The sequence below is a fragment of the Podarcis erhardii genome (assembly GCF_964252035.2).
Source record: "Podarcis erhardii genome assembly, chromosome: 12".
Lineage (NCBI taxonomy): Eukaryota > Metazoa > Chordata > Lepidosauria > Squamata > Lacertidae > Podarcis > Podarcis erhardii.
In genome coordinates this window covers 33,783,321-33,808,135 of record NC_138513.1, presented here as the reverse complement: position 1 = coordinate 33,808,135, position 24,815 = coordinate 33,783,321, and the positions used below count along the sequence as shown (strand labels likewise).

Genomic DNA, 24,815 nt, shown 5'->3' with positions numbered 1-24,815 from the left:
CACACCAAAATACTTAGGACAGTGAGGCTTTATGTGTATACTACTGGGTGATTTGAAGTACAGGAATACTGCATTCCAGTTTCTCAAACACAGACCCTCCAAGTGTCCCTATTTTCCAGGGACAACAAAATATTGGTTTAAAAACAATATAGAATAAACACCTATGGCATAGGCGTTTTAAAAAAACAAATTAATAAGGAAGCACTGTTCATTTAAGTGAGCTGCATCTCTGACTAAACATCCCTAGGACTGCCCCTTTCATTATTTTAATGGGATAATTTAAGCACGCATTTAACCGGGGACGCGGGTGGCGCTGTGGTGTAAACCACTGAGCCTTGGGCTTGCCGATTGGAAGGTCGGTGGTTCGAATCCCCGCAACAGGGTGAGCTCCCGTTGTTTGGTCCCACCTCCTGCCCCCACCTAGCAGTTTGAAAGCAAGTCAAGTGCAAGTAGATAAATAGGCACTGCTCCGGCGGGAAGGTAAACGGTGTTTCTGTGCTTCTCTGGTTCACCAGAAGCGGCTTAGTCATGCTGGCCACATGACCTGGAAAAACTGTCTACTAAAAAATGTCGGCTCCCTTGGCCAGTAAAGCAAGATGAGGGCTGCAACCCCAGAGTCGTTCACAACTAGACTTAACTGTCAGGGGTCCTTTACCTTTACCTTTACCTTTTTTAATTTTACCAAGGAAAACAATGGGATGTAAAAGCGCTTAGCTTTGGGCTGCCCTATCCTGTTTATTGTCCTAGATTCTTTAGTTTTAATGTTGGGTGATTGGCAACCTACTTCACTTTTATTGAGACAACTGCCCTAAATGGAGAGGAGCGAAATCCCCTTTTAGAACTCTACAGTCAGGTCAAATGTGCGCAGAAACAAGCCCCTGAACAAAGCATGCATTTATATGCTGTGCTCTGCCTCTTGACCTGTGTGCTCCCTTTCAGAGTGGTTTTCAGGCCACATTTCTTTCGTGAAAGCATTTGAACGGTTTGGGCCTGATCCAGCTTTAGTTGGCAGTTGGTTTCATAACATCCAGTTCTGGGCCGGCATTTTTTTTTTTGCTTGCTGCTGCTTTAGAGGCAAGCGTGGTACTAAAAATAGATATGGCATCCCACACAAACGACCCAAACTGCAGCTCCAAAACTACCCTGCCCTAATCGCTTGCCATCTTTGCACCAAAGCTCGAAAGCCTCCTGGAAGTTGTGTACTAGTCAGTTGTGAATTACTGAGCTGAGTATTGGTAATTATTTCAGTTGAGCTGCCGTTTGGCAAAGGGTCAAATTAGGTTATTTGATTGACTTTTCCGTCAGTTTCAGATTTTTGAAACTACGCATGGGGTCATGTTCCATCTCCCTTCCAGATGACCTCATAAAGAGGAAGTCTCAGTATGAGAATTGTCTTAGAGGCTGGCTTTGAAAAGAGGAACTCGCAGCTGTGGCTCATTAGGAAGCTGAAGGGCAGAGCTGACATCTGGGATCCATTAAGGGCAAAATGGAAGACGGGAGCATCTTCTCCACTTACAACTTAAAACATTCGCCACTTAACATGTACAGTTTGTTTAATAAAAGCCCTGCAATCCATTAACTCAGTTTTGTTAGCTATTGTTTCATGCTCCTTGAATAATGTGTGAATCAATGTGTCCTCATTAACGGATGTTTCTGTTTTGTCCTTTAATTGTTCTGCTTTGAAAGTAAAGCACGCACAGTACATGAATGTGCACTTGTCTGATGCTCAGGGGACCCGGTCATGATTGCTGAAAATGGATAAACTCTTCGTTGACGCCATTTAACCACATACAGTCCTCACAGCCCAAGTTGGTAAAGGATGGATTTTGTTTCTTTCACTGCGTATTTATGGCTGAAGTGGCAATTATTTTCTGCTTTTAGCCCCTGTTCACACAACCAAGCAAGTACCCTGCCATCCCTTTAAATCAGTCTAGTGCCAAACTACTGTGCCAAGTTGTTTTTGTGCCACAACCTGTCTCACACCATTGCACACCCCTTTATGGAACGGTTTGTTGGCGAGTGTTGGAAATCCAAGAATCTGGAGGTTGAACAACTTCACATGAATTGCTCACCAGGCATACTACTCTGTCACTGTTAATTGGCCTTGAGTAATTGTGAATGTACCATAATTTGCAGAGGGGTGGCAAAATCAGCAGAGAGTCTTAATGCATTTTGAAGACTAACAAATGTATTACGGCATAAGGTTTTGTGGACTGTAGGCCTCTTCAACAGATTCATGAAGCGTTATCGTGATTTACCGGTATATTGGAAAATGTTTTTGGGAGGGGGCAGAGAAGTGGAGTGGATTTATAAACAGTGCCAAGTCAGGGGAAAATGAAATACCGAAAAATACAGGTAGTGTAAGGTAAAGGTAAAGGGACCCCTGACCATTAAGTCCAGTCGTGGCCGACTCTGGGGTTGTGGCGCTCATCTCGCTTTATTGGCCGAGGGAACCGGCATACAGCTTCCAGGTCATGTGGCCAGCATGACTAAGCCGCTTCTGGCGAACCAGAGCAGCGCATGGAAACGCCGTTTACCTTCCCGCCAGAGCGGTACCTATTTATCTACTTGCACTTTGACGTGCTTTCGGATTGCTAGGTTGGCAGGAGCAGGGACCGAGCAATGGGAGCTCACCCTGTCACGGGGATTCGAACTGCCGACCTTCTGATCAGCAAGTCCTAGGCTCTGTGGTTTAACCCACAGCGCCACCTGCATCCCTTACAGGTAGTGACATTTGTGTAATTAACAGAGGTAATTCATGAAATTACTTTGGATGACTACGCTGAGGCCAGATAGTGCTGCTGGCTTTTATGCCTTGCCAGCCATGAGGGCAGGTGTGCAGCCAATGCCCTCCCAGACTGCAAGGCACACCTACTAGAGAGGCTACCGATTGGCCCATTTAAGATGCTGCATCAGGCAGGAACTTGAGCCAGATGTCCAGGCAGGAGGGGAATTTCCCTAACGGCCGCCCAGACATTTGTGCTCTGCTCTGACTGACCAGGGATAGCGACCAAGCATGAGAGGCCTCAACAGGCACTAATTAATGCATACAATGTGTTAAAAAGCCTTTGGCTTTGTTCAGTCCACAACTGAGAGCACTGAACCTCTTGATCCATTGCAATGGTGTCGCAGGCTCCCTTTGAAGTTACTTACAGTGTTCTCGGATTTTGAAACGTTCTGTCAATGGCTTTTGAATATTGCAGCCTAAATACATTTATGTACTACTTTTCTTAATAAAATTCAAAGTGACTTGTGTAGAAATGCAGTTTTACACTATAAATAATGAAGAAGAATCTGAAAATAATATACCAACTAGGAATGAGAAGTGCTCTCAAATGTTTTAAAGGTGAATGGTGTTGGGTATATGGAGACATCACAAGGGAGATTGCTTTGTAGATCAATCACCAAGGAGATAATTCTGCAACTGATAGAGCTCAAAACCCCTGTTTGTACTTTGCTTACGGTGAATCATGCACCAGTATATTGTATAAAAACAGATGAGAGTCATAACACTGTCATTCCTTTGTATTGCCAGCCCCAATACAGTTGAACAAAATATATTATTTGAAAGCAATTTGCTATATAAATGAAATATTTTAATTGTTCTGAAGAAAAGAGAAACATAGAAACTCTGATTTCTCAAGTACTACTGGTTAGTGTGATTTAACAGCTAACCCTGGGAAGTGCAGTTTGTTAAGGGAGCTGAAAGTTGTTAGGATACTCCTAGTCTCCTCACAGAGCTACAATTCTCAGAGGGATTAATTATTAAGCCACTCTGAAAACTGTATCTTTGTGAGGGAAAAAAGGATCATCTAGCAACTGTCAGCACCCTTAACAGCACCTTTCCCAGGGTTCTTTGGGGGAAGCCATGCCTGTTTAAAGTGGTATGGTACAACTTTAAAAGTATAGCGTTGCTGGGGACAAAATGTGAGTTGTGACTTAACACACAAACAGACCATAGATTCTGCTTGACCATTTTTATGTTCTTTCTTTTTCTCTGGGGGGTCTTCCCCCACCACTTTTGCCAGTGACTATACTTATTATTTCAAAACATGAATGGTTTCTTAAAGGTGTCTTAAAGGGGATGCGGGTGGCGCTGTGGGTAAAACCTCAGTGCCTAGGGCTTGCTGATCGTAAGGTTGGTGGTTCGAATCCCCGCGGCGGGGTGAGCTCCCGTCGTTCGGTCCCAGCTCCTGCCCACCTAGCAGTTCAAAAGCACCCCTAAGTACAAGTAGATAAATAGGTACCGCTTTATAGCAGGAAGGTAAACGGCGTTTCCGTGTGCGGCGCTGGTGCTGGCTCGCCAGATGCAGCTTTGTCACGCTGGCCACGTGGCCCGAAAGTGTCTTTGGACAGCGCCGGCTCCCGGCCTCTTGAGCGAGGTGAGCGCGCAACCCTAGAGTCAGTCACGACTGGCCCATACGGAGAGGGGTACCTTTACCTTTATACTTATTATTTCAAAACATGAATGGTTTCTTAAAGGTGGTTTTTTTAATGAACTCTATTTAAACTCTTCGTAGTATTTATGTCCTTGCCTTTCCAGCCGTTCAGAATATTTCTTAAATGAATACAGGTTGGTCTTCTCTTGGGAGATAGGAATATTAAGGTTGGGCAGATAAAATACCAGCAATAATCTTGAGAACACTGGAGCACCTCTTATATTATTAAAAGTGCAAACACAGAGTTTAAGAGACAATTCTGACATTGCTCTGAATGTGGTGTGGAGCCTTGTGCCTAGTTTTGCTGGAATAGCATGACGCATCAGCCTTCCATGAATATTGCATGTGTTTGTGTTTTTCTCATAAATTTAATAGGTTTTCATAACAGTTTGTCAGGAAATTGTTGTGGTTGACTGCACTTATTATTTTGGATGAGAATCCTTGGTGCAGTGTTGATATACTGTATACATATAGCAAAGGGAGGACTATTAATTTGCTTTCATTGAATCATTGTAAGTGTTCACTTCTCTCTCTCTCTCTCTCTCTCTCTCTCTCTGTGTGTGTGTGTGTGTGAGAGAGAGAGAGAGAGAGAGAGAGAGCACACTTAGAATGGTAATTTTTAGTTGGTAAATTAAAAATGAAATACAGTATCCTTTGCTCAGAAATCAGTAGCTTATGGAACTCAAAGACATCAACATACTTTTCGAATTCATTTTGCTTTGTACTGCATGGCAAACAAGACTATTGCTACTAAAGGTTGTACTATGTGCAAAGTCCCGGCTATACCACTGTCCCAGCAGTATCTTTGTCTAAGCAACGTTAACAGAACATGGGTGGAATGCGAGTTTGACCCATAGGTTAAATGGAGTGAAAGCTGTGTGAGTTTGATAGGTGATTTAACAGCAGCCATTCTAAATCAAAAGTATTGGTTATGAAGTGACAGCCTGCAAGATACTGGAACTGTCATATAAAAAAGAAGGAAGGAAGAAGGAAGGGAATTTCAAAGAACAATTGGCTATACATTCAGCATCAGAAAGCAGAAACCCAACAAACTCAAGATTTGTGAACTATGATTGTCCTCAGTAAGTCGTTTCGACAAATTTACAAGCTTACTGCATATTCAAAAATAAGGACACACAATTCAGCCAAAGTTAGGCACTTTAAAACTCCATTAATTACATTGGGGAGAGGTTTAAGTACATCTTCAACTTTCACATTGACATCCATTGAAATTGAAATGACAGTGCTCAAGTTGAGTAGACCCTAGGAGTATTAGATTTGAAATTTAAAATGTAAACATTTCAATTATGCAGTCTTTAATTGAGATTTTTTTAAATAAAGAAAAAGAAATCATATATATATATATATATATATATATATATATATATATATATCTGTTTTTTGTTGTCATTATGTCAACATAATCTCTTGCAATTGCATTTTTAAATCTTGTGTCATTGAGTATTCTGTAATATACAGTAGCAGCTCTTTCGCTTGTTATCCTTAATGGAACCTATTCTCAAGCTTCTTGCCCCCAAACTAATAAATAAAGTTTGTGAGGTACTTCTGGAACAAAAAAACCCCACTAGTTTCTGCAGTGTAGATGTACTGTTTCTCATTAGAGTTGTGTGTGCAGAGGAAATAAATATGCTAAATAGTACTTGCAACTTACACGTTGAGTGATTTAAAAAGACTATTTGCATTACGAACCACACTTCACCCTGGGTGTATATATGGTTGCTCTCATGGTTTCATATCTGTCCTTTAAATTCTGCTCTTCGACCTGCTTTTGAAATAGCTGTCCGAGCCTCAGACCTACAGTATGGGAATTGATGCCAAATATGGATGTCTTCCAGTCCATTCATACAACAGAGGGGGGGAAATCTATGGTTTCTTGAGAGAGCCATTGATCAGTTAGTGTAACTTTGATTAAACTTCAAACATGATGCTGCCATCTCTGAAATTCACATGCCAAACAACTTTTATCAGTGCCTTTGCTTCTGCAAAATGAGTTCTAAAGGTTTGGAAAACAAATATAATCAACCACTGTGAAACCGTAGTGCACTATGCAATGCACGGTAAGAAAAGTTGATCCTGGAAATCAACCTTCATTCACGTAAAACAGGGGTCAGCAACCTTTTTCAGCAGGGGGCTGGTCCACTCTCCCTCAGACCTTGTGGGGGGGGCAGACTATATTTTTTGGGGGGCGGAATGAACGAATTCCTATGCCCCACGAATAACCCAGAGATGCATTTTGAATACCTTTTAGGAATTATAGGAAACAAAATAAACAGAAAGGACTGCAAACTTTTCCAATATGCAGTAACAGCGGCGAGAATACTACTGGCCCAGAACTGGAAACAAGAACAAGTACCAACATTAGAGGAGTGGAGAATAAAATTGATGGACTATGCAGAACTGGATAAATTGACAGGGAAGATCAGATATCTACGAGACCAAAAGTTTATCGAGGACTGGAGAAAGCTGATGGACTATTGGGAAGGTATAAGTGATAGAGAAATAACGTTAGTGGCATTCAAAGAAGCTCTGTAAAAGTTTAAGAAATATTGTAAAAAAGAAAAATAGATTTCAAATGGTTTTTCGAAAGGCAATAGTGAATTTAAGAACTGTGTATTTAAAAATTAAATTTGGATGGTTGTCAGAGAGGCTGAAGGAAGTCCAAAACTGAAAAATTTGTTAAAGTGGAAAATGTGATGTGTTATGTATTCTTTATGTGGAAATTAATAAAAAAATTATTCAAAAAAAAAAAAAGAGAGAGATGCATTTTGAATAAAAGCACACATTCTACTCATGTAAAAACACCGGCAGGCCCCACAAATAACCCAGAGATGCATTAAATAAAAGGACACATTATGTAAAAACACGCTGATTCCCGGACTGTCCGCGGGCCAGATTTAGAAGGTGATTGGGTCAGATCCACCCCCCGGGCCTTAGTTTGCCAACCCATGACATAAGGGCTGAGAAATTTATTAGAAGCTCTTTGCTTAGGAACTACTTTTTAAAATGTCCTTCCAGAAATCATAACCCCTTCTGGAACAGATGAAGAAAATATTTCTCAAGACAGGAAGGGAACCTGTATTAGCATTTCTGCCACCGGTGTGCTTTAAGTATTGTACTCTATGCCATAGATAGATATATCTGAAGGTTGTTTAGGTCAGCTTGTTTAGCAAATGTAAAGTGATCCATCATAAAATAATACAAAAGAAATGGGCTAAACATATGCTACTAGGGTAATCGTAAACATTTGTGTTCAGTTAAATTCAAGTAGTAACTAGCAGGCTAATTGTTATCAGTCTACTCTGTTTTCTTAACGATGTGTTGACTACAAGAGGAATGGAAATTATTAGGGGAGCACAAAAGGGGTCAAAGATTGTATTGCTTTAAAAAGTAAATGGAGCAAGGCACTGTCAATGTTTTCACTGACTTCATCTGAGATAGTATCCACAACATGCCGCTTTTAAACAAACCTGGGATGTGCAGCACCAATTTTCTACAGTGGTGCCTCGCAAGACGAAATTAATTCGTTCCGCGAGTCTCTTTGTCTTGCAATTTCTTCGTCTTGCGAAGCACGGCTATTTAGCAGCTTAGCGGCTATTAGCGGCTTAGAAAAAGGGAAAAAAACTTGCAAGAACTTGCAAGACGTTTTCATCTTGCGAAGCAAGCCCATAGGAAAATTCGTCTTGCGAAGCACCTCGAAAAACGGAAAACCCTTTTGTCTAGCGAGTTTTTCGTCTTGCGAGGCATTCGTCTTGCGGGGCACCACTGTATTTTGAAACTTTCCAGCTACAAAGAAAACTGTCCAGGTATAACCAGTGCAATGGTTTGCTGTTGAAACTTTGGTCCGATTGACTGTAGCAGAAATAGGTAGATCACTTAGCAGAAATAGGTGGAACTCAGCAGTGCCTCTGGTCCAGCAGGTGTGTGATCTCCAGGCTCCCCTCAAAATATTTTATTGGCACCCCTGACCTGGGCAAAATAGTGTTATGAGTTCGGTTTTGATCTTTTAAGGGCGAAGCTCTTGACAAAGTATTTTAAGGTCCACAAGAACAAAACTCAAAGCAGAAGATCAGTAAATGAGAGCTGAAGAACTATTAATCAGCCACCAAGCAATAAGAATGGGGGAAATGGCAGGATTTAGTGGCTGGCAGTTTAGTTTCAGTTAGGACTCTACATCCAATACCCCTCAGAGACACTTTTTGTTATGACTTATGATCAAACATTACAGCCTTCTTTTAGTGCATAATGAATAGCCAGCTTGACAGCCTGGTCACAACACTTTAAGTGTGCCTACAGCAAGGGAGCTGAATCTTTCCCTCTGAAAGTGTTAAAAAGGCACCTTTCTTGAAATTAAATTCCATCAATCACTTTTCATTTTTCTGATAAAAACCAACTTTGGACTATCTGACTTGTAGCAGCAGAAACAAATATGAAACCCAGCTTCTCTCCCTGAAAATCTTGCAATGGTCAGCTATTCCATTAAATTTATGGTCCGAGACCACGTCTTAGAATACTAAGATACTAATTCCTGCAATTCATCTGAATGCATGCACTCAGTTACTCTGGTTGCCTTGCTCCTGTTTGGATGTTCTTGCTATGACATCTCATCAGTCTTCATAAATCAACACAGGAAAATGATATAACTTCCCTTTTAATCAGTGTATGACATAAAATGGTCACTCAAGTGCTATAGGCAGGTTTCTGTAACACTTGCCCATTTGTAACTGCCTGTCCATAAGACAGGGCTCTAAAAAAACAACACACTAATGATTTTGATTGATGGGGACTGCAATCCTATGCGCAGTTGCCTATTGAACACAATGTGAGTTATTTCCAGCTAAATATGTGTACGATTTCACTGTGAATTAGAAAAGCTCACACTTTAAAATGGTCAACGTCTGTTTTGAAAATCAAGCTTATTGTATGTGTTTCCAACAGAACACCCAGAGGAAAAAGCAACAAAGTATGTTTTCACTTGTGTTATGAGAATTGTGAGGGGTGAGGTACAAAGAAAGAAAATGAGTGGAAAGTGAGACTGAAAAGTGGTTTAACATTGAGTTGAATGCAATGGTACCCCCGCCTCTTGTTGTTTGCAAGAAAGGATGTGCATCCTAGAAATCTATGACAGTAACACTAATGTATGATTAAAAACACCATTTGGAGTTTATGTTCCTACTCTTAACACCAACATTTTCCATGGTTAATCTTGTACTGCAGCCTCCCAAATAACAATACTGCTATCGAATCTCAACCCAGCACTTAACCTTGTGTTTAACCTTGAAGCCAGAGTCCAAATCGAAAATGTGTTTCTTTAACAGCGCAGCTGGGACGAAAATGAGTATGATCCTCTCTGCTCTTGATTGTAAGCTCTACTTTTAACGCTCAAATCATTGTCCTTTGTCCTGATTTTTAAAATTGATTTCCCCCCTCTTCCTCAACACACAAGTCTCATTAATTAAATGGCAAGAGCAGCAGCTTGCGCCAGCAACACTTTCCCCTAAAGCTCCTTGAGCAGAGAGAGTCTTTCATTCATAGTTTCTGAAAGCAGTTTCTATTTCTGCCTCACTGAGGAGAAATCTATATTATAGGCTTGAAAGGACAGCTTCCAAATCTAGTCAAAACCAAGGTTACTTAAAATAGATCCAGAATAAATTGGTTCTCCTCCCCTCTCCTCACTCGTTTGCAGTCATCTTCCTTTAAATGAAGTTTATCGGAAAAGTTCCCCAAATTCATAAAATTGCCTCATCCTTCCTCACCTTGCTTCCCCCCCCCCCAGCTCTTCACCTCCAACTGTTGCTCCTGCCAGTTTCGTTCAATTAACTTCAGCACGGATGTATGCATCCCATTCCTGCAGTTAATTTCTTTCAGGATTGATGAACTGTGCATCGAACTGGAGGGACTCATGGCTGAGACAGAATACAGATTCCATTACAAAGCTGTGTACTACTAATTAATAAAAACAAGTCACTTCAAGACATAGTCAAATCAGGTTTCGCTGGAGAGCACAAGGTGCTGAAATTCCTGGCCTGGATGGATTTCTGTCTCCCTCCCTGCACTTTCTATTATGCTCCTAGGTTTGCCTTTCTCCTTGCTTTCCTCCAACACAGCGATAGACTATATGGGCTAAAATAAGGAGGTCTGTCGTATTTCTTTTTGCAACAAGAGCTGTTTCATGTGATACTTTTAGTGTTAATGTCCTGCATTTCTAGGATTCACCTCCTTCCATGCATGCAGCAAGGGGGAAAATGCTAATGGCATTCCCACACAGCCCACATTATCTTCTCGCTCGTGCCATGGGGTTGCATGCTGAGTTGCCTTTTCACAAACCAAAGGACTTCTGCCACCCGCCAAAATGGATAGCAATTGGAAGAAGGGTAGGGGATGAAGGATAGCTCAGCATAAGACTCTTAATCTCAGAGCTGTGGGCTCAAGCCCCATGTTGAGTGAAAGATGCCAGGGTTTGAACTAGATGATCCACCTGGTTCCGTCCAACTATAGTTCTGTGGTCCTGTATGTTTCACCAGTGCCCCTGCAGTCCCTTATGTGAACGCTCACATTGTTTGAGAGGACCCCCCTCCAAGCTTCAAGAGCAGATTTTCAAGAGCAAGGGTGCAGCAGGCAGAAAGAGAAATAGGTAGAAATTGCCTCCCTCACCTTCCACCAGCAGGTCTGTTTCATGAGCAGAATTTCACTCTCGGGAGCTCCAGATCCAAGCTGATCTTCGTATGCATTGAGTATGACTGGGGGTGTCTTCAATTTGTAGTTAAAATACCACAAACTTCCTGTTTGTGATTAAGAGTTTTGTTTAAACTTTTATTAGATTGTAGAAAGTGTTGTTGCATTGCATCTGCATTCTACATAAGTGGAAAATTCTGGCAAATTCACTTCATGAATTCGTATTGTTGTACGCACTGTGGGTTTGCACAGCAATCTGTTCGTGTAACAATCAGTGTTACATGCACTTCGTAGGCACGGTTTATAGAGAGCTTTGTATATCATAATTCCGAATTGATACTAGAATGCTGTTTTAAGAAAGCCCTGCAGAATTTGGACTGCCAGTGTAATATGTATTGTAAAAGCTCCCTTCCTCCTTCTTAGGATGAGACACTGTGCTCTTCACAATATGCAGATTTTGAATACTGTTATGGGTTTGTAGGTGCCGGAATTTAATTAAGGCTTGGGGTGTTAGAAGCTAATTAAGATAGGCTAGTCTCCTGTGTAGGTGATATCTAGAACCATGTGTGTTCTTGAGCTGTGTGTTAACCACTTTTAATCCTCTGGAATCAGTATGTGTGAAAAGCTAATTGCATTAGGCAGACTTCCTAAACTGTATTAGACATGCCTAAATCATAGGAAATCAACACATGTTAATAGCCAATTATGTCAGATTTCCTTTTGAGGTGTTAGCCGGGGGATGAGCCATTTAGGTAACACAAAGAATCAAAGGTGAATCTCATTTACAAATAAGTGGACTCCCTCCCTCAACTGAGCATTTTGTTTAAAAGATAGTGCCAGTTTCAGGGAGAGCTTTTGGAATTGCAGTTAGGAAGCAGCAGGCTGGGGAGAGAGAGAGAGAGAGAGTCAGAGAGCAATGATGTTGGGGCACCTATGGGAAAAGCCAGAGCCTCTTGGAGTATGCATGCTGTACACTCCTCCATTGTAGGCTCAGGTTGTAGGTATGCGCAAATAAACCACATATCACAATGGCACCAAGCCTCTGCTGTGGCTCATTTCCCCCCAAAAGGAAACACAGACCCTGGGTAAGTGCCTAGAACCCCTGGGATCTCGTACAGTTCTGGAGATAGGGGTGACGTGTAACAATATTCTTCAAAGGTACAGACAAGTGGGTAATACTGCAATGTTTATATCTAACGATTCCAGGTGTTTCCTCTATAAAAAGCAGGGTTTTTTCTGTTTCTGCAAGGTAATACATTTGATGTAGTATATTTGAACTAGTAAAGTAATGGAAAAATCCTAAATTGGGTTGGGGGGGGGGAGAGTGGAGCAGCAGATCTACCTTCACATCCCATGCTCTGATGAGCAGGGTTTCCATCTGCTGGTACTTGTGAAAAAACTGCAGGCAGTAGCTTTCTGCCCACCTGGGCACAGCTAGGTCCTTCACCATAGGGGAAGCGCAAAACCATTAGCAGCACTCCTCTTTGCCAGTGGGCGGGGGGCAGCAGGAAGAAACCATTCCTCCAGCCATCAGCTTTATGTGTGTGTGTTAAGATTGTTGGTTAAATAATAAAAATTCTTTTTTCCTACAAAAAATAAAAGTAGCTTTCCCTTTGCTTCTGTATTGCCAGAAATTGTAGACCTCTATTGACTCAATGACTCATCCTTAACTTGGCAGAACTGAAGGCTCCCAAGGTTGCTCAGAAGTATCCATTGCTCTCAGGAGCTCCAACAGATTTTTATTTGTTCATTAATTAACTTTCTATCCTCACAAAGAAAACCAGGGCAGAAAAATAAAATAAAGAAACATTTAAAAACATGTTAAAAGTTAAAAATAAATAAATAAAAATAAATCACCAGCCCACTCCTCATAGCGTTCTAACTGAAGTTTAATTTTATAGCTTTAACTGGTTCTTGCCCTTTTGTATTGTTTCCTTGTAAGTTATTTAGAGACGATTGTGGCTAAGCGGCATATAAAGTGTTTGAATTAAAATTAAAACAGCTAATTACTACAAGGTTGCCAGGAATAGTATCTTTCAGCCATCAAATCCCCAGGTAAATAGGAATGTTTTTAAATTCCTCCCTAAATGTAATTAGGGCAATGGCTGCACCTCTTCAAAGAGGACATTCCACAAATGGGGAACCAACACTGAGAAGGCCCTGTCACTGGTCAGAGCCAACCAGATTGAGCCAGGAGGAATGAAAAACTCATAGAGCTGCCCATGACAACATATGCCTTAAGACTGAAGCATTTGCTACTGCAAAGAATCAGATCTCACCTATTCTCGCAGATTAAGTTCAGTGATGGGGAGCTCCCAGGCAAATCAGGTACAGTCTATCCCTTATGAACTGGCCTTGTTTGGCCCTTATGAGCTTCAAGTGTTTGAACCTGGCTCCTAGGGGGGAGCTCTGGAATTCCATCAGCTTGAACACTGCAGTTAAACAATCCCTAGCATCAGCTCTTCTTCAATACAGTATGTGTGTTATATAAGCCTCTCCTCTTTGTTTTTGTTATGCCCTGATGAGAGGAGCTTTGGTCCCCCTTTCCAAATTACCGGTAAATGGGCAAAGACTTAAATGTTCATTGTAACACTGCACAGCATCTTCTGGTGGTTTTTTTTTTCCAGATCAGAACTAATTTATATAAGGCAAGATTCTAATTGCAAAAAAAAAACCACAGAGAGGATTTATGTTCATAGCACAACGAAAATTCAGAAAGGTATATTTGGGACACAAAATTAATCCTATGTGCTTAGCTCCTTTAAATAATGTTCCTCTTTTAGTAGGTGTCTTGCACTTTAATGGGGGGGGGGCATCAGATACTATTTATGTACATTCTGGTACTGTTTTAGTATGAAAATAAACTTTTGGATTTATGTTTGCCACTTCATTCAAGGTTTACTCCTTTATAGACTTCCTAAGAGCTCTGTTTATATTAGGATTAAGATCAGAAAGAGAACTGTTGTGAATTCTAATCATCCCTCTTTATTGGATGCTGACATCCTGTTCCATGCGATATTAGTGTTCCTGGCAGTGCCAAAGCAGAGTGGCGACACTTGCAAGAATGAATAATTACTGCAGGTCATTAGTATGAAAATAGCATGATGCAGCTTGCCCACATCAGCAAAATAATTCATTTCACGTGTGTACTGAATGCATTTCCAACTTCCTTCCAGATCTCTGAGTCACTGCATTATGTCTTCAAGGGCTGGGAGGACACACTATACCTATAGCAACAAATGCTAACGCAGTTCTTCAGATCCTCAGAGTGAAACTGACTCGGGATTTGAGTACCATGTGGTTTTCAGTGCTGCCCCCCTGCATTCAGGGCAGGATATGTATTAAGATTGCAATGTAATTGACTTAACTGGTAGGCTAATCAAATCCTCTTAAATGAGCTGGTCAGGCTACACAACTGAAGATGCACTGAACTTGGACGAAGAACAAATAGGGGTGATTTTTTGAACTCATATCATTATCAAGGCTTTTTGCATGGTACCAAGGCATTTGATAATTGGGCTTGTGGTAGTTTAACATCTTCTTTAATTTTTTCTGCTTTCTGTCAAAATACAAAGGCTTTGTATTTGCTGTTGAGACCAGAAAATGTTATTTCAGTGCTCCCCTTTTTGAAATGCACATGCATGATGCGACAGGTGGTTTTAAGTGTCAAATTATGTTAACCAAATGAATTGATCAAGCGACACTGGGATGGAAAAGGGCAGGAGGGGTTTTCAAGGAAGGAATAAATGCTCTATTCTTTCTCCTTTTACTACGCTTCACACCTTTCCCCCAGAGAGCATGACTGACTACTCTAATTATACTGCATGATTATATCTCCCGCCTATAGAGGCAATTTTTGTTTCACCTCTAGGGTTGTTAGAGCTGATTGTCTCCCTGCATGGAGAAATGACTTACACTTTAATCATGTTGAAACCGTAGGTCTAAAAATTCCAAAAGGAAAATCACAGAATGAAGGAAAGAGAAACAGAGTATATTCCTGCCGGTTGAAATGGAGGAATTGGTTCTGTGCTACCAGTGGTAGGAAGTTACCTGCAGAATATTTCTAGGGAAAACAGCCTTGTTCAACCTAAGTATAAAACTCCTAAATATTATAGTTCTCTTCATTCTTCTCCCACAGGAGGTCATTCCACAAACTCAAAGTGTCTCAGAATAAGAGCTGGTCCTCATTTGTTTCACTTCAGGGCTTCAGACAGATTGGGGAGGCGTATTTTGGCTGAACCCCAGAAGGAAAATGAAAGAGAAAAGGCAGAATGATTAAGGGAGAAAGCCAAAAGTGATTCAGGGGGGAAAGGAGGGGGATTACACTTCTAGCATGGGAAGTGCTTCTTGCCTTCATTTTTTTTTCTATTTTCCTTTCTTGTGTAACCCTTTTATAAACTGTTTTTAAAGCCACTGGCTTGCTGACAGCTTCCATAGTGTGGTGGCAAGCAGCAGAGCTCTGGTGGCTACAATTCTTCCTTCACATTGATTCGCTAGGGAGGGAGGAATAATAGTGGTCGCAGCTTGATCTGCTACTGCTGCATTGCTTTAAATGATAAAAAGGCAGGGAAGACGTTTCAAAGTGGGGGGAGATTTTCAAGAAAAGAAGGGGAAGTGGCAAGAAGCTTTTTGTTCTTTAAGAATTGCAAGGCCGCTGCTCCCAAACCGCTTCAGGAGCTGTTTCAGTTGTCAAAGTTTTGAATTAGGGGTGGCTGGTTTTTGCCCATCTCTACTCTTAGCAAGTCTGCCTACAGTCCTTAGGCATCTCCAGACAGGGCTGGGATTGCTCCCTCTCCGATATCCCAGAAATCCACTGCAGGACTGAATAGTCAGTACCGAGCTAGGCGGACAAATGTTCTGACTCAGTACAGTGGTACTTTGATTTACAACCATAATCCGTTCCAGAGGTCCATTTGTAAACCAAAACAGGTTGTAACCCAAGGTGCGCTTTCGCCAATGGGGCCTCTCCCCCAAAATTGTTCGTAATCCAAAAAAAAAAAGGTTGCAAACAGGGACATGCACTTTCAGGTTTGACGTGTTTGTAATCCAAAACGTATGCAAACCAAGATGTATGCAAACCAAGGTACCACTGTATAAGACAGCTCCCTATGTTCCAATGCACCATTCTCCCGATTTTTCTCCCACAGGAGAAAACATATGTGCACATGTTGCCACTTTGCACATGAACTTGCCTGCACATTAATATCTGTATCTGAGTGTCCCTACCATAAATAATCAGGCAGAGGCAACCTGGAAACACACTTTTTTGGGTGGAATGCTCCTGCCCAGGGCAGCTTACCTGCAATTGCAGCAGGGCAGAGACACAGAGCACCTCCCTCCCAACACCAGCGTTATCGCAACTTACCTGGATAGAGCTGAGGCAGGGCAAGGCAGCATGGGACTGTGTAGGTGTACCCGTGGAGCAAATCCTGTGCTCCTGCAAGTCCGCCCACACATCTCCAATTAGGCTACCACCCTGCCCCCCCCCTGCTTTGTCCATGTAACTTGCAGCAGTGCCACCAGTTGGAAGGAAGCTCCACCCTACCATGCTGGCTGCTACTGCATCACCTACTTCGATTAATTTTCAGTGGCAGTCTAAGTCTTATCTTTACTTGTCCAGACTTCCCATTTATTTTAGAGCAGCCTTTTTTGTGCTTTGTCACTTCTCTGCTGGCTCTGTTTGCATTTGTAACGTTTGATCTGTTCCACTGTATTTTTTTGTATTTTTTTTGTCTTTGATTGAAAGCCAAAGGCATTTTGATTTTAAACAAAATAATATCAACAGATAAATAAAGATCAGGGAGATGGCACAGCAGGATCAGGGTAAAGCGCCACCATCTTTAGATCTGACTCTTGCCCCATCTCTGCTCTTGCTGCTGAAAAACAACAACCCCCAAGTGATCCAATCATAGTGTGTTGAATTGCTTGCCCTGTACGGAAGCAGCATCTAGGGTCATCGACGACACAGAAGGATGCACCACTTTGGTACCAGCGAGGCAAAAACTTATTGTGTACTTCATGTCTAGGTTACAACTTGGGATGAGGGATGGAGTTTAGGTTTTCCGTGATACTCTGGTGTGCTATAGCGGTGCGGCTTACCACTTAAGCTGATCTATAGGTCAGGGCAGTGAGCTCTCTTTAACCCAGAAGTAGTCTGATATACATAGTATTTTGTGTTTCTCATATGTAAATAGCTACTTCTTACTTATAAACCTCCAGATGGGCCAAAAAAGACAAAAACTTGCACTGGTACAATTTGTTTACATGTATTAATGTGAAAATATGCACACAAACACACACACGCATATTTCAGGAACATTATCATGATTCAGCGTCTTTTCACCAAGCTATATAGTGAGGAATTCTGAAATACAATGAACATAAATCTGTGGAATAGGAAGCCACTCTCCAGATGGGGTGGTGGATTGTGGTAATAGATTCCCACATGTAAATGTTTTATGTACACGTACACATGCTCCTAGATATTTTTTCCCCCTTGTGTCAAAAGTTACACTGAATGTTAACATATTGCAAAAGAATGTTCAGCTTGAAACCCATTTGGATGTATTTTGTTCAGTAAACTTCTACTTGCATTAGGTGCTCTTTGCTTGGATTCTGGATAAATGACATACTTCATACAGAACTACATACCCCATAAGTGTTCCAGAAAAAAGGAACACCCCATTTTCTCGCATGAGAGCACGTGGTCACTTTGGGTGTCATGATCTTGCATGATTTTGTGCCGAGATCTTGCCGCCAAAAAGCAACCCCAAACACATTGGGGGGGGCATGATTTTGCACGGCACCCCAAAATGTGCATTTTGGGGCACCATGCTAGCATAGCTCCAGAAAAGCACATATTTTTGGCTCCATGATCTCACGCAGCTCATGCAGGAGCACAGGCGGGAAGACATACGACCGTCGGTTTGAGACCTGGCTTGGGGATTTTCTATTCTATGAAAAGTATCAGTGAGTTGAATAGACAAGGCTTGCAAATTTGTGGCTGAATGCTGCCCATTAACCAATTATTGGATGGATTTGTTTATTCTTTTGCCTTATTCATATACTGTTTCATTTTGATACAGTTTGTTAATTTTTAACATTATTGTTGTTGAACCACTTTGAGCTCAACATTTTTGTTGAGAAAAGCAGAATACAAATGTCATATGCAGAAACATAGTGGCTAAGCAGCTAGCAGGCCACACTACTCAGCTACAATTTACTTTGGTAGACCACACTCCACAAGTAAAGAGGAATTGGATGCTATCATTTGTCTATCAACAAATTTATATAAATATTACTTTTTAAAGGAACATTCTTTGGCATGTGCTTTCAGCAACATAAGATCAGTTGCCTTCCTGTTTCATGAACACTGTTTTCTGCTGCTCAGACTTGGAACAGTGTTCCTGGCTCCCGTATTGCATGCCGACCAGTTTGCTAATTTGAGGTCCCGGGAGAAATTCAGATTTAGAACTAATTAAAACAAATTCATTGCTATCAGCTAAAAAGAAAAAGAAAAAAAAAGCAGGCAATACTTCGCAGTTTAGATTATTTGGAAACTTAATTACAAAATTTAATGATTATTGTACAATGCCATCTTCAAAACTCCTATTTTTAAATGTATTTCACCGAACTCGTATCGCTTTGGGTTATAAACAGTGTGCAGTGAAATAGTCGCCATATGTCTTTATTTGTTAATTTATTTCTTTTTGTTTTGGTCCTGAAGGCACAAAGATACGGAAACAGCATTCCCTCTCTCTCCCCCCCCCCCAGTTCTCACAAAGATGGACAATTAATTGATTCAGGAGGTGGTACCTCGCAATTCTACATGCTTGGGAAAAGGTGGCTCTTCCACCCTTTTCAGATTCATAAACATAATGCAGCAATGTGGTTTTGAACATGTTGTCTATGCCATAAATCTTCATCGCAAAGTTGACATTACATTGCACCTGCCAGGAAACCCTTTACCTGGAAAAACGTTCTGTCAGTCACTTTCTCATTCTCATCCACACTGCATGAGATGTATTTTGTTGCTTATATCTTCCTCTCCTTATCTTTAAAGCAGGCAACACAATAGAGGCACCAGCAATATCAACCACCACAACGGTCGAAATTCGGAAGAGCAGTGTCATGACGACAGAAATCACCTCCAAAGTTGAAAAACTCCCCACGGTAGCCGCTAGCAGCAGCACCACCACCACATGCTCTTCGGGAGAGACAGAGGAAGAAAAGGCCAAGCGGCTGCTCTACTGTTCACTATGCAAGGTTGCTGTCAACTCCGCCTCACAACTGGAGGCGCACAACAGTGGTGAGATACAGCAATTTCTTTCCTGGCTAAAGAGCCCTGCAATTATCTTCCCCGAATAGATTAGATTGCTTGCAGGGCTGTGGGGGTGGGGAGGTGGTGGAAAGCCAGTAATTACATGGAATTTGTTAAGTATTGAAGAATAAAAACTCTGCCATAAAAGAGAAAAGGAGCGATTGCGCTTCATGCAAGCGATCCGCTTCCTTAAATTTCTTACGTTTCTAACCGTTCCAAATGTTACGTTCTGGAAGGGCGTGACTGCTTATGCTCTCTGTCTTGCCCTACTTTGCATACTTCCGTTTGTCCCCGGTCCCAAACGGAACATTAATTGGCATTGCTGCACATAAAAGGAAATGCACAATCTGGTAGGGGTGGACTCTCTGAGTTAGGTAGTTTTCAGAAGTGGCTTTCGCATTTCCCACATCGTAAAATCCAGTGAGTTGAATTGACTATATGCATATTTGTCTTAAAATGGCAGTTTCCCATTTATTCTTCAACATTAAGAGCATTCACAAGTGACATGCCCCAGCTTAAAAGTCTTCAGCACCACTCTTGATATGCCCTTTGCAGAGCACTTTTAAGCCATCTGAACTATACACTTTTGATAATGTCAGGGCAGGATGCTCTATGTCAAAAACATGATTGGCAAATACTCTCAATTCTAAACATTTGTGGTGAAAATCCCACAATCTCCAAAACCAAAGTGTGTTTTTCCAGCGCTGAACCTCTCTCGTGGTTGAGGATTTCCTCTCTCTATGTACTTTAGTACTCTTAGGCTTTAATCTAACCCAGATGCATCAGTGAAGCCAATCCAAAGGCCTGCTCACTATTTATAAAGGTGTTGTTTTCTTTTTTAAGACCAAAAACATCCTACATTTTAGATATTAAAATTCATTTACAGTAAAACAAAAATAACTGTAATTGAATTCAACATCTTTTACTCTATGACATATCTGTCTTTATTCCGTAAAACTATTTTGCTTAGACATTTAAAACGAATTGATGCCAGCCACATAACTCATACTCAGAGAAGATTCCCTGAAATCAATGGATTTAATTGTGTCTTCTCAAAGTATTACTAAACCTGGATATCACCCAATATTATTCTGCCTTTCTCCTAAATTTATAATGAAAACATTCCGTATCCAATCTGCCTCTCTCATTGGTCATGAGCACTCGTACAGCAAGGAGCATGTATTTAATTAGCATTTTTAAAATAAGGATAAGTGCTCTATGCATGTCAATGTGCCCCAGCAGCTTGGGTTTTGGTTCTATTTTCAAGGGGAACTTTTATTTCCAAAATTTTCTGATTGCCGTAGGTCCAAAATGGTTTAGTAATAAGAAATGTTTGAATGTGCATGTGTATATAATAACAAATAGTATTATATCATTTCTAACATTTGCCCTACTCAAATATTTCATTCATTCATATATATTTGTATACCCACCTATGTCTGTCATTATCATAGTTCATATCATAGGTGAAATAATGTATATTGTTACAAGTTCATTATAGTCAAATACAGAACCAGTGGTGCTTTCCTTCATAGGACATTGCACCATTTAGCTGGATATTTTATAATGTTAGTGTTAACACTGCTATTTTGGCAGCTATGGGAATGCCAATATTGCATTCAGGTTTTTTTGTTCTGTTCCATGGAACCACATTTCTTAAACCGGAATCTCATGTAGTTTGCTTTCCTATTTTTGTTTTTTCAATATTTCTGATACCAGTTTTGGAACTGCTGCAGGTTTGCCTTCCTTCCCATTAATGGTAATATGAGGCACATTGCCCTGCAATTTGAAGTGTCCCTTCGGTTCTGCCATGGCTTAATCACTAAAAGGGCAAGCAGATCACCCTTGCCATTTGTATGTTCAGCTTGCACCTACTGACAGGCAAGGCAGAGACTGAAATAGCCTTGCTCACTTTGTGAACTGCGGACCAAGATACCTGGAAAAGAGAGCAGCTTGAAAACAGAAGAGTTGTCAAGAGGCTTTCAGCTGGTAGCTTTGGGGATTTTAGAGTACTCTAGTTGCTTTGCGTGCTCTGTGCTCACAGTACTCTGTGCTGATTCTCTGTGCTTTCCTTCATAACTCTCATAATACTTGTTCAATAACACATTTGTATATAAAAAGACCATGACAAGCACATAAAAATGGAAACGGACCATGTAATGCTACCCTGGACTCTCCACTGTTGAAGGAATAGTACCATGAAACAATACAGGCAGAGCTGACCCCTTTGCTGAAGTCTCCACTAGAAAATTTCCCTGTGAAAGACCCACTGAAACAACAAGATCTTAAAAAGGGACAAAAGGCACTGCTGTTTAGCTTCCCTTCATTTTGATGGGCCCCTTTCAGAGAAGGGCATCTCATGAAGATCTCAGAGCCCGGGCAAGTTCATATGGCAGAGTATGGTCCTTTGATAGCCTGGGCCTAAGCCCTGAAGGCAAAGGTTTTCTAGAATGTATTCCAACCAACAGCCAAACTTTTCTCTGAAAGGTCGCTTTGAAAGAATGTCAATTATTTCTGTAGCAGCAGCATCAAAATTCCAAATCTGTTGATAAACCGCTCTGAAAAGTGTGGTGATGACTCAGACCGACATCTTAAAGAGATTATAATGGTTTTCTCTTTCAGTGCAAGACATGTTTCAGTCACAATGGGAGGTGATAATAATAATAATAATAATAATAATAATAATAATAATAATAATAGTAGTAGTAGTAGTAGTAAAGCATCCATTTAAACTTCACCTCTGGCCTCTCCTACCATGTCACTACATATTGATGGCAGTTTGCTTTAGTGCGTACATGGGCATCATTTAATATTTAAATGTGAGGTAATGAAATATTACTTAATTATTATATTGGTAATACAGGGAATGCAGATTGGTGCCCATGATGCCATTGGGAGGGGGGAGGCAAGACCTGCAACATGTTGACCAAAACAAAAGGACTAATGAACACAACTTTGCTGAAATAACTTTTTATTTCCTTGTCTAATATCTCCAGGCACAAAGCACAAAACTATGCTGGAAGCTCGAAATGGGAGTGGAACAATCAAAGCCTTTCCCAGGGCAGGTGTCAAAGGCAAAGGACCCATTAATAAAGGAAACACGGGACTTCAGAACAAAACATTTCACTGTGAAATTTGTGACGTGCACGTAAATTCTGAGACACAACTTAAACAGGTATGGAAACTCCCGGGACATGTGCCCCACTCTCTAGAAGTTCAGTGATCATTAGGGTTGGTTCACACACCATGCCAGCTCCCTGCTTTAGGAATTTAGGGAGCTACTGACAGCAATATGACTAGGCTGCACCATATCAACACGCCATATTTGGGAACTGGCACCTCTACATGGGTACACTCAGGTAGCTCTGTGATTTCTGCAGCAACAGCGTCATGGCTCCAGAAAGTTGTTTCACTATCACAGAAGACACAGCATTTACATGTGTATAATGGAGAAGCGGCATATCTCCTTCAGTGCAACCCAACTATGAGGTCCAACAGTGGTGCCATATGTTCATGAAGTTGTTGTGCTCGGGGAGCTAGGTGTGTGGACCAGCCCTCTTGATGCTATTATTTGTCATCTGCACCAGTGATGGGAAACCTGCTGTGCACTAGGTGATGTGTGACTCCAACTCTTACCAGTGGTCCAAGAATGATTGGAGTTGTAGTTCAAAAATATCTGGAGGACCACAAGTTCCCTATCAATGATCAGCACATTTCACAGAATCATAGAACTCTGGAGATGGAAGGGGTACCAAGGGTCATCTAGTCTAACTCCCTGCATTGTAGGAATCTCAGCTAAAGCATCCATGACAGATGACCATCCAACCTCTGCTTAAAAACCTTCAAGGAAGGAGAGTCCACTATCTTCCGAGGGAGATCATTACACTCTTATCGTCATAAAATTCTGCCTGATGTTTAATTGGAATTTCCTTTCTTGTAACTTGAAAGTCATTGGTTTGGGTTCTTAGTGTTTACAGGCCAACTCTTTGATTATCTGTTCCAGTTCCTTTCCTGGTATCAGTGTCAAGCTGACCAGTAAGTAGTTACCTGGGTCCCCCCCCTTTTTTTGCAGATGGGGGCAACATTTTCTTGCCTCTAGTCTGCAGGAACCTCACCTGTTCTCCAATAATTCTCAAATATTATAGACAGAGGCTCTGAGATTCCATCTATGAGATTCCATCTGCAAACTCCTTTAGTACCCTTGGGTGCAGCTCATCAGGCCCAGAAGATCTGAATTTAGGTGTTCCCTTACCACCTCTTTTCCTATATTGGGCTGCAGCTTCCTCCTTGCATCATTTATTCTGTTACCATGAAGTTGGGCACTGCTTTCCTTTTTCAGTAAAGACAGAGGCAAAGTAGATGTTGAGCAGTTCCGCTTTCTCCCTGTCATCCAATAGCATTTCTCCGTCTTCTCCATGCAGAGGACCTACTACTTTCATATTCTTCCTTTTGCTTCAAACATAGCCTAAGAACACTGTTTTTATTATGCTTAACTTCTTTACGTTGTTCTTTTCATTTTATTTTCAGTATACTTTTCAATCCCACTATAGTGTATTTTCTCAAAACTGTCAATGAATGTGGAAAATTGCTCTGAGTTGTATTCATTGAGAATGCTACAATATACCTTGTCTCACACATTCTGTCATTTTATTTGCTTTGTGATACTGTGTAAGCAAGTGTGTGGGAAGGTGTGTACTTTTTGCAGAAGACTGAATAATTTTCTCCAAGGAGTATGGCTTGTTTTTGTAAATTGATTGTTCTTTGGACTGGAGAAACAACACCTTCAAATTTTCATTACACAACTTGCATTTCAATCAGCTCAGCAAATCTATATTTCTGTAAAACAGTGTCTTTGTCTATCTTTCGGAAAGGTAGACTTGTCACGGGATTTTATTACAGAAGCTACACAGACCTGCTTTATGCTGAGAGAAAGTGTGAGAGAACAGAAGGAATAGCCCAATACATTCTGGAACTTACAAGGCTTTAAAAAATCCTGGACTAGGGTGTTCCCCCAAATTTTAATAGAAACTAAATGTGTTGAATTTTTTATGCAAATAAAGTAGGCTTGTCAAAGGACAATTGGAATTTAGCATGCTATCCCAATAATTGTTGGTGCAGAGTTCTAAATTGCTCCCTCTGACAACGTGCTGGTGGTATTATTATTATTATTATTATTATTATTATTATTATTATATTTGTAAACTGTCCTGCATTAGAAATTCCAGGTTAGTTCACAACAATGTCCATAAAAATCAGTACAATAAAACCAGAAAATATACAATGTCCACAGTAGATAACAGAAATGTTAAAAGCTAGGTAAATAAGTCAAGGTCAGCACTTGTCTGTCTAGGGAGAGTTGTTGC

At 41.0% G+C, this 24,815-nt stretch overlaps 1 protein-coding gene and 1 long non-coding RNA gene across 15 annotated transcripts in view; one reads left to right on the top strand and one right to left on the bottom strand.

Annotated features, from left to right (window-relative positions):
• The window catches only part of LOC309325779, a 117,710-nt gene that overhangs the window by 72,970 nt on the left and 19,925 nt on the right, over positions 1 to 24,815 (bottom strand). The window lies entirely within an intron of this gene.
• ZNF385D (zinc finger protein 385D) overlaps positions 1 to 24,815 on the top strand; it is a 583,216-nt gene that overhangs the window by 552,814 nt on the left and 5,587 nt on the right. For 11 of the 13 annotated variants that reach the window (XM_081882143.1, XM_081882152.1, XM_081882148.1 and 8 more), the window contains 2 exons: positions 19,195 to 19,440; positions 22,449 to 22,627. In XM_081882143.1, the coding sequence (XP_081738269.1) occupies positions 19,195 to 19,440; positions 22,449 to 22,627 (425 nt within the window). The remainder of the gene's footprint in view (positions 1 to 19,194; positions 19,441 to 22,448; positions 22,628 to 24,815) is intronic. The other 2 variants (XM_081882149.1, XM_081882154.1) reach the window with 1 other exon arrangement.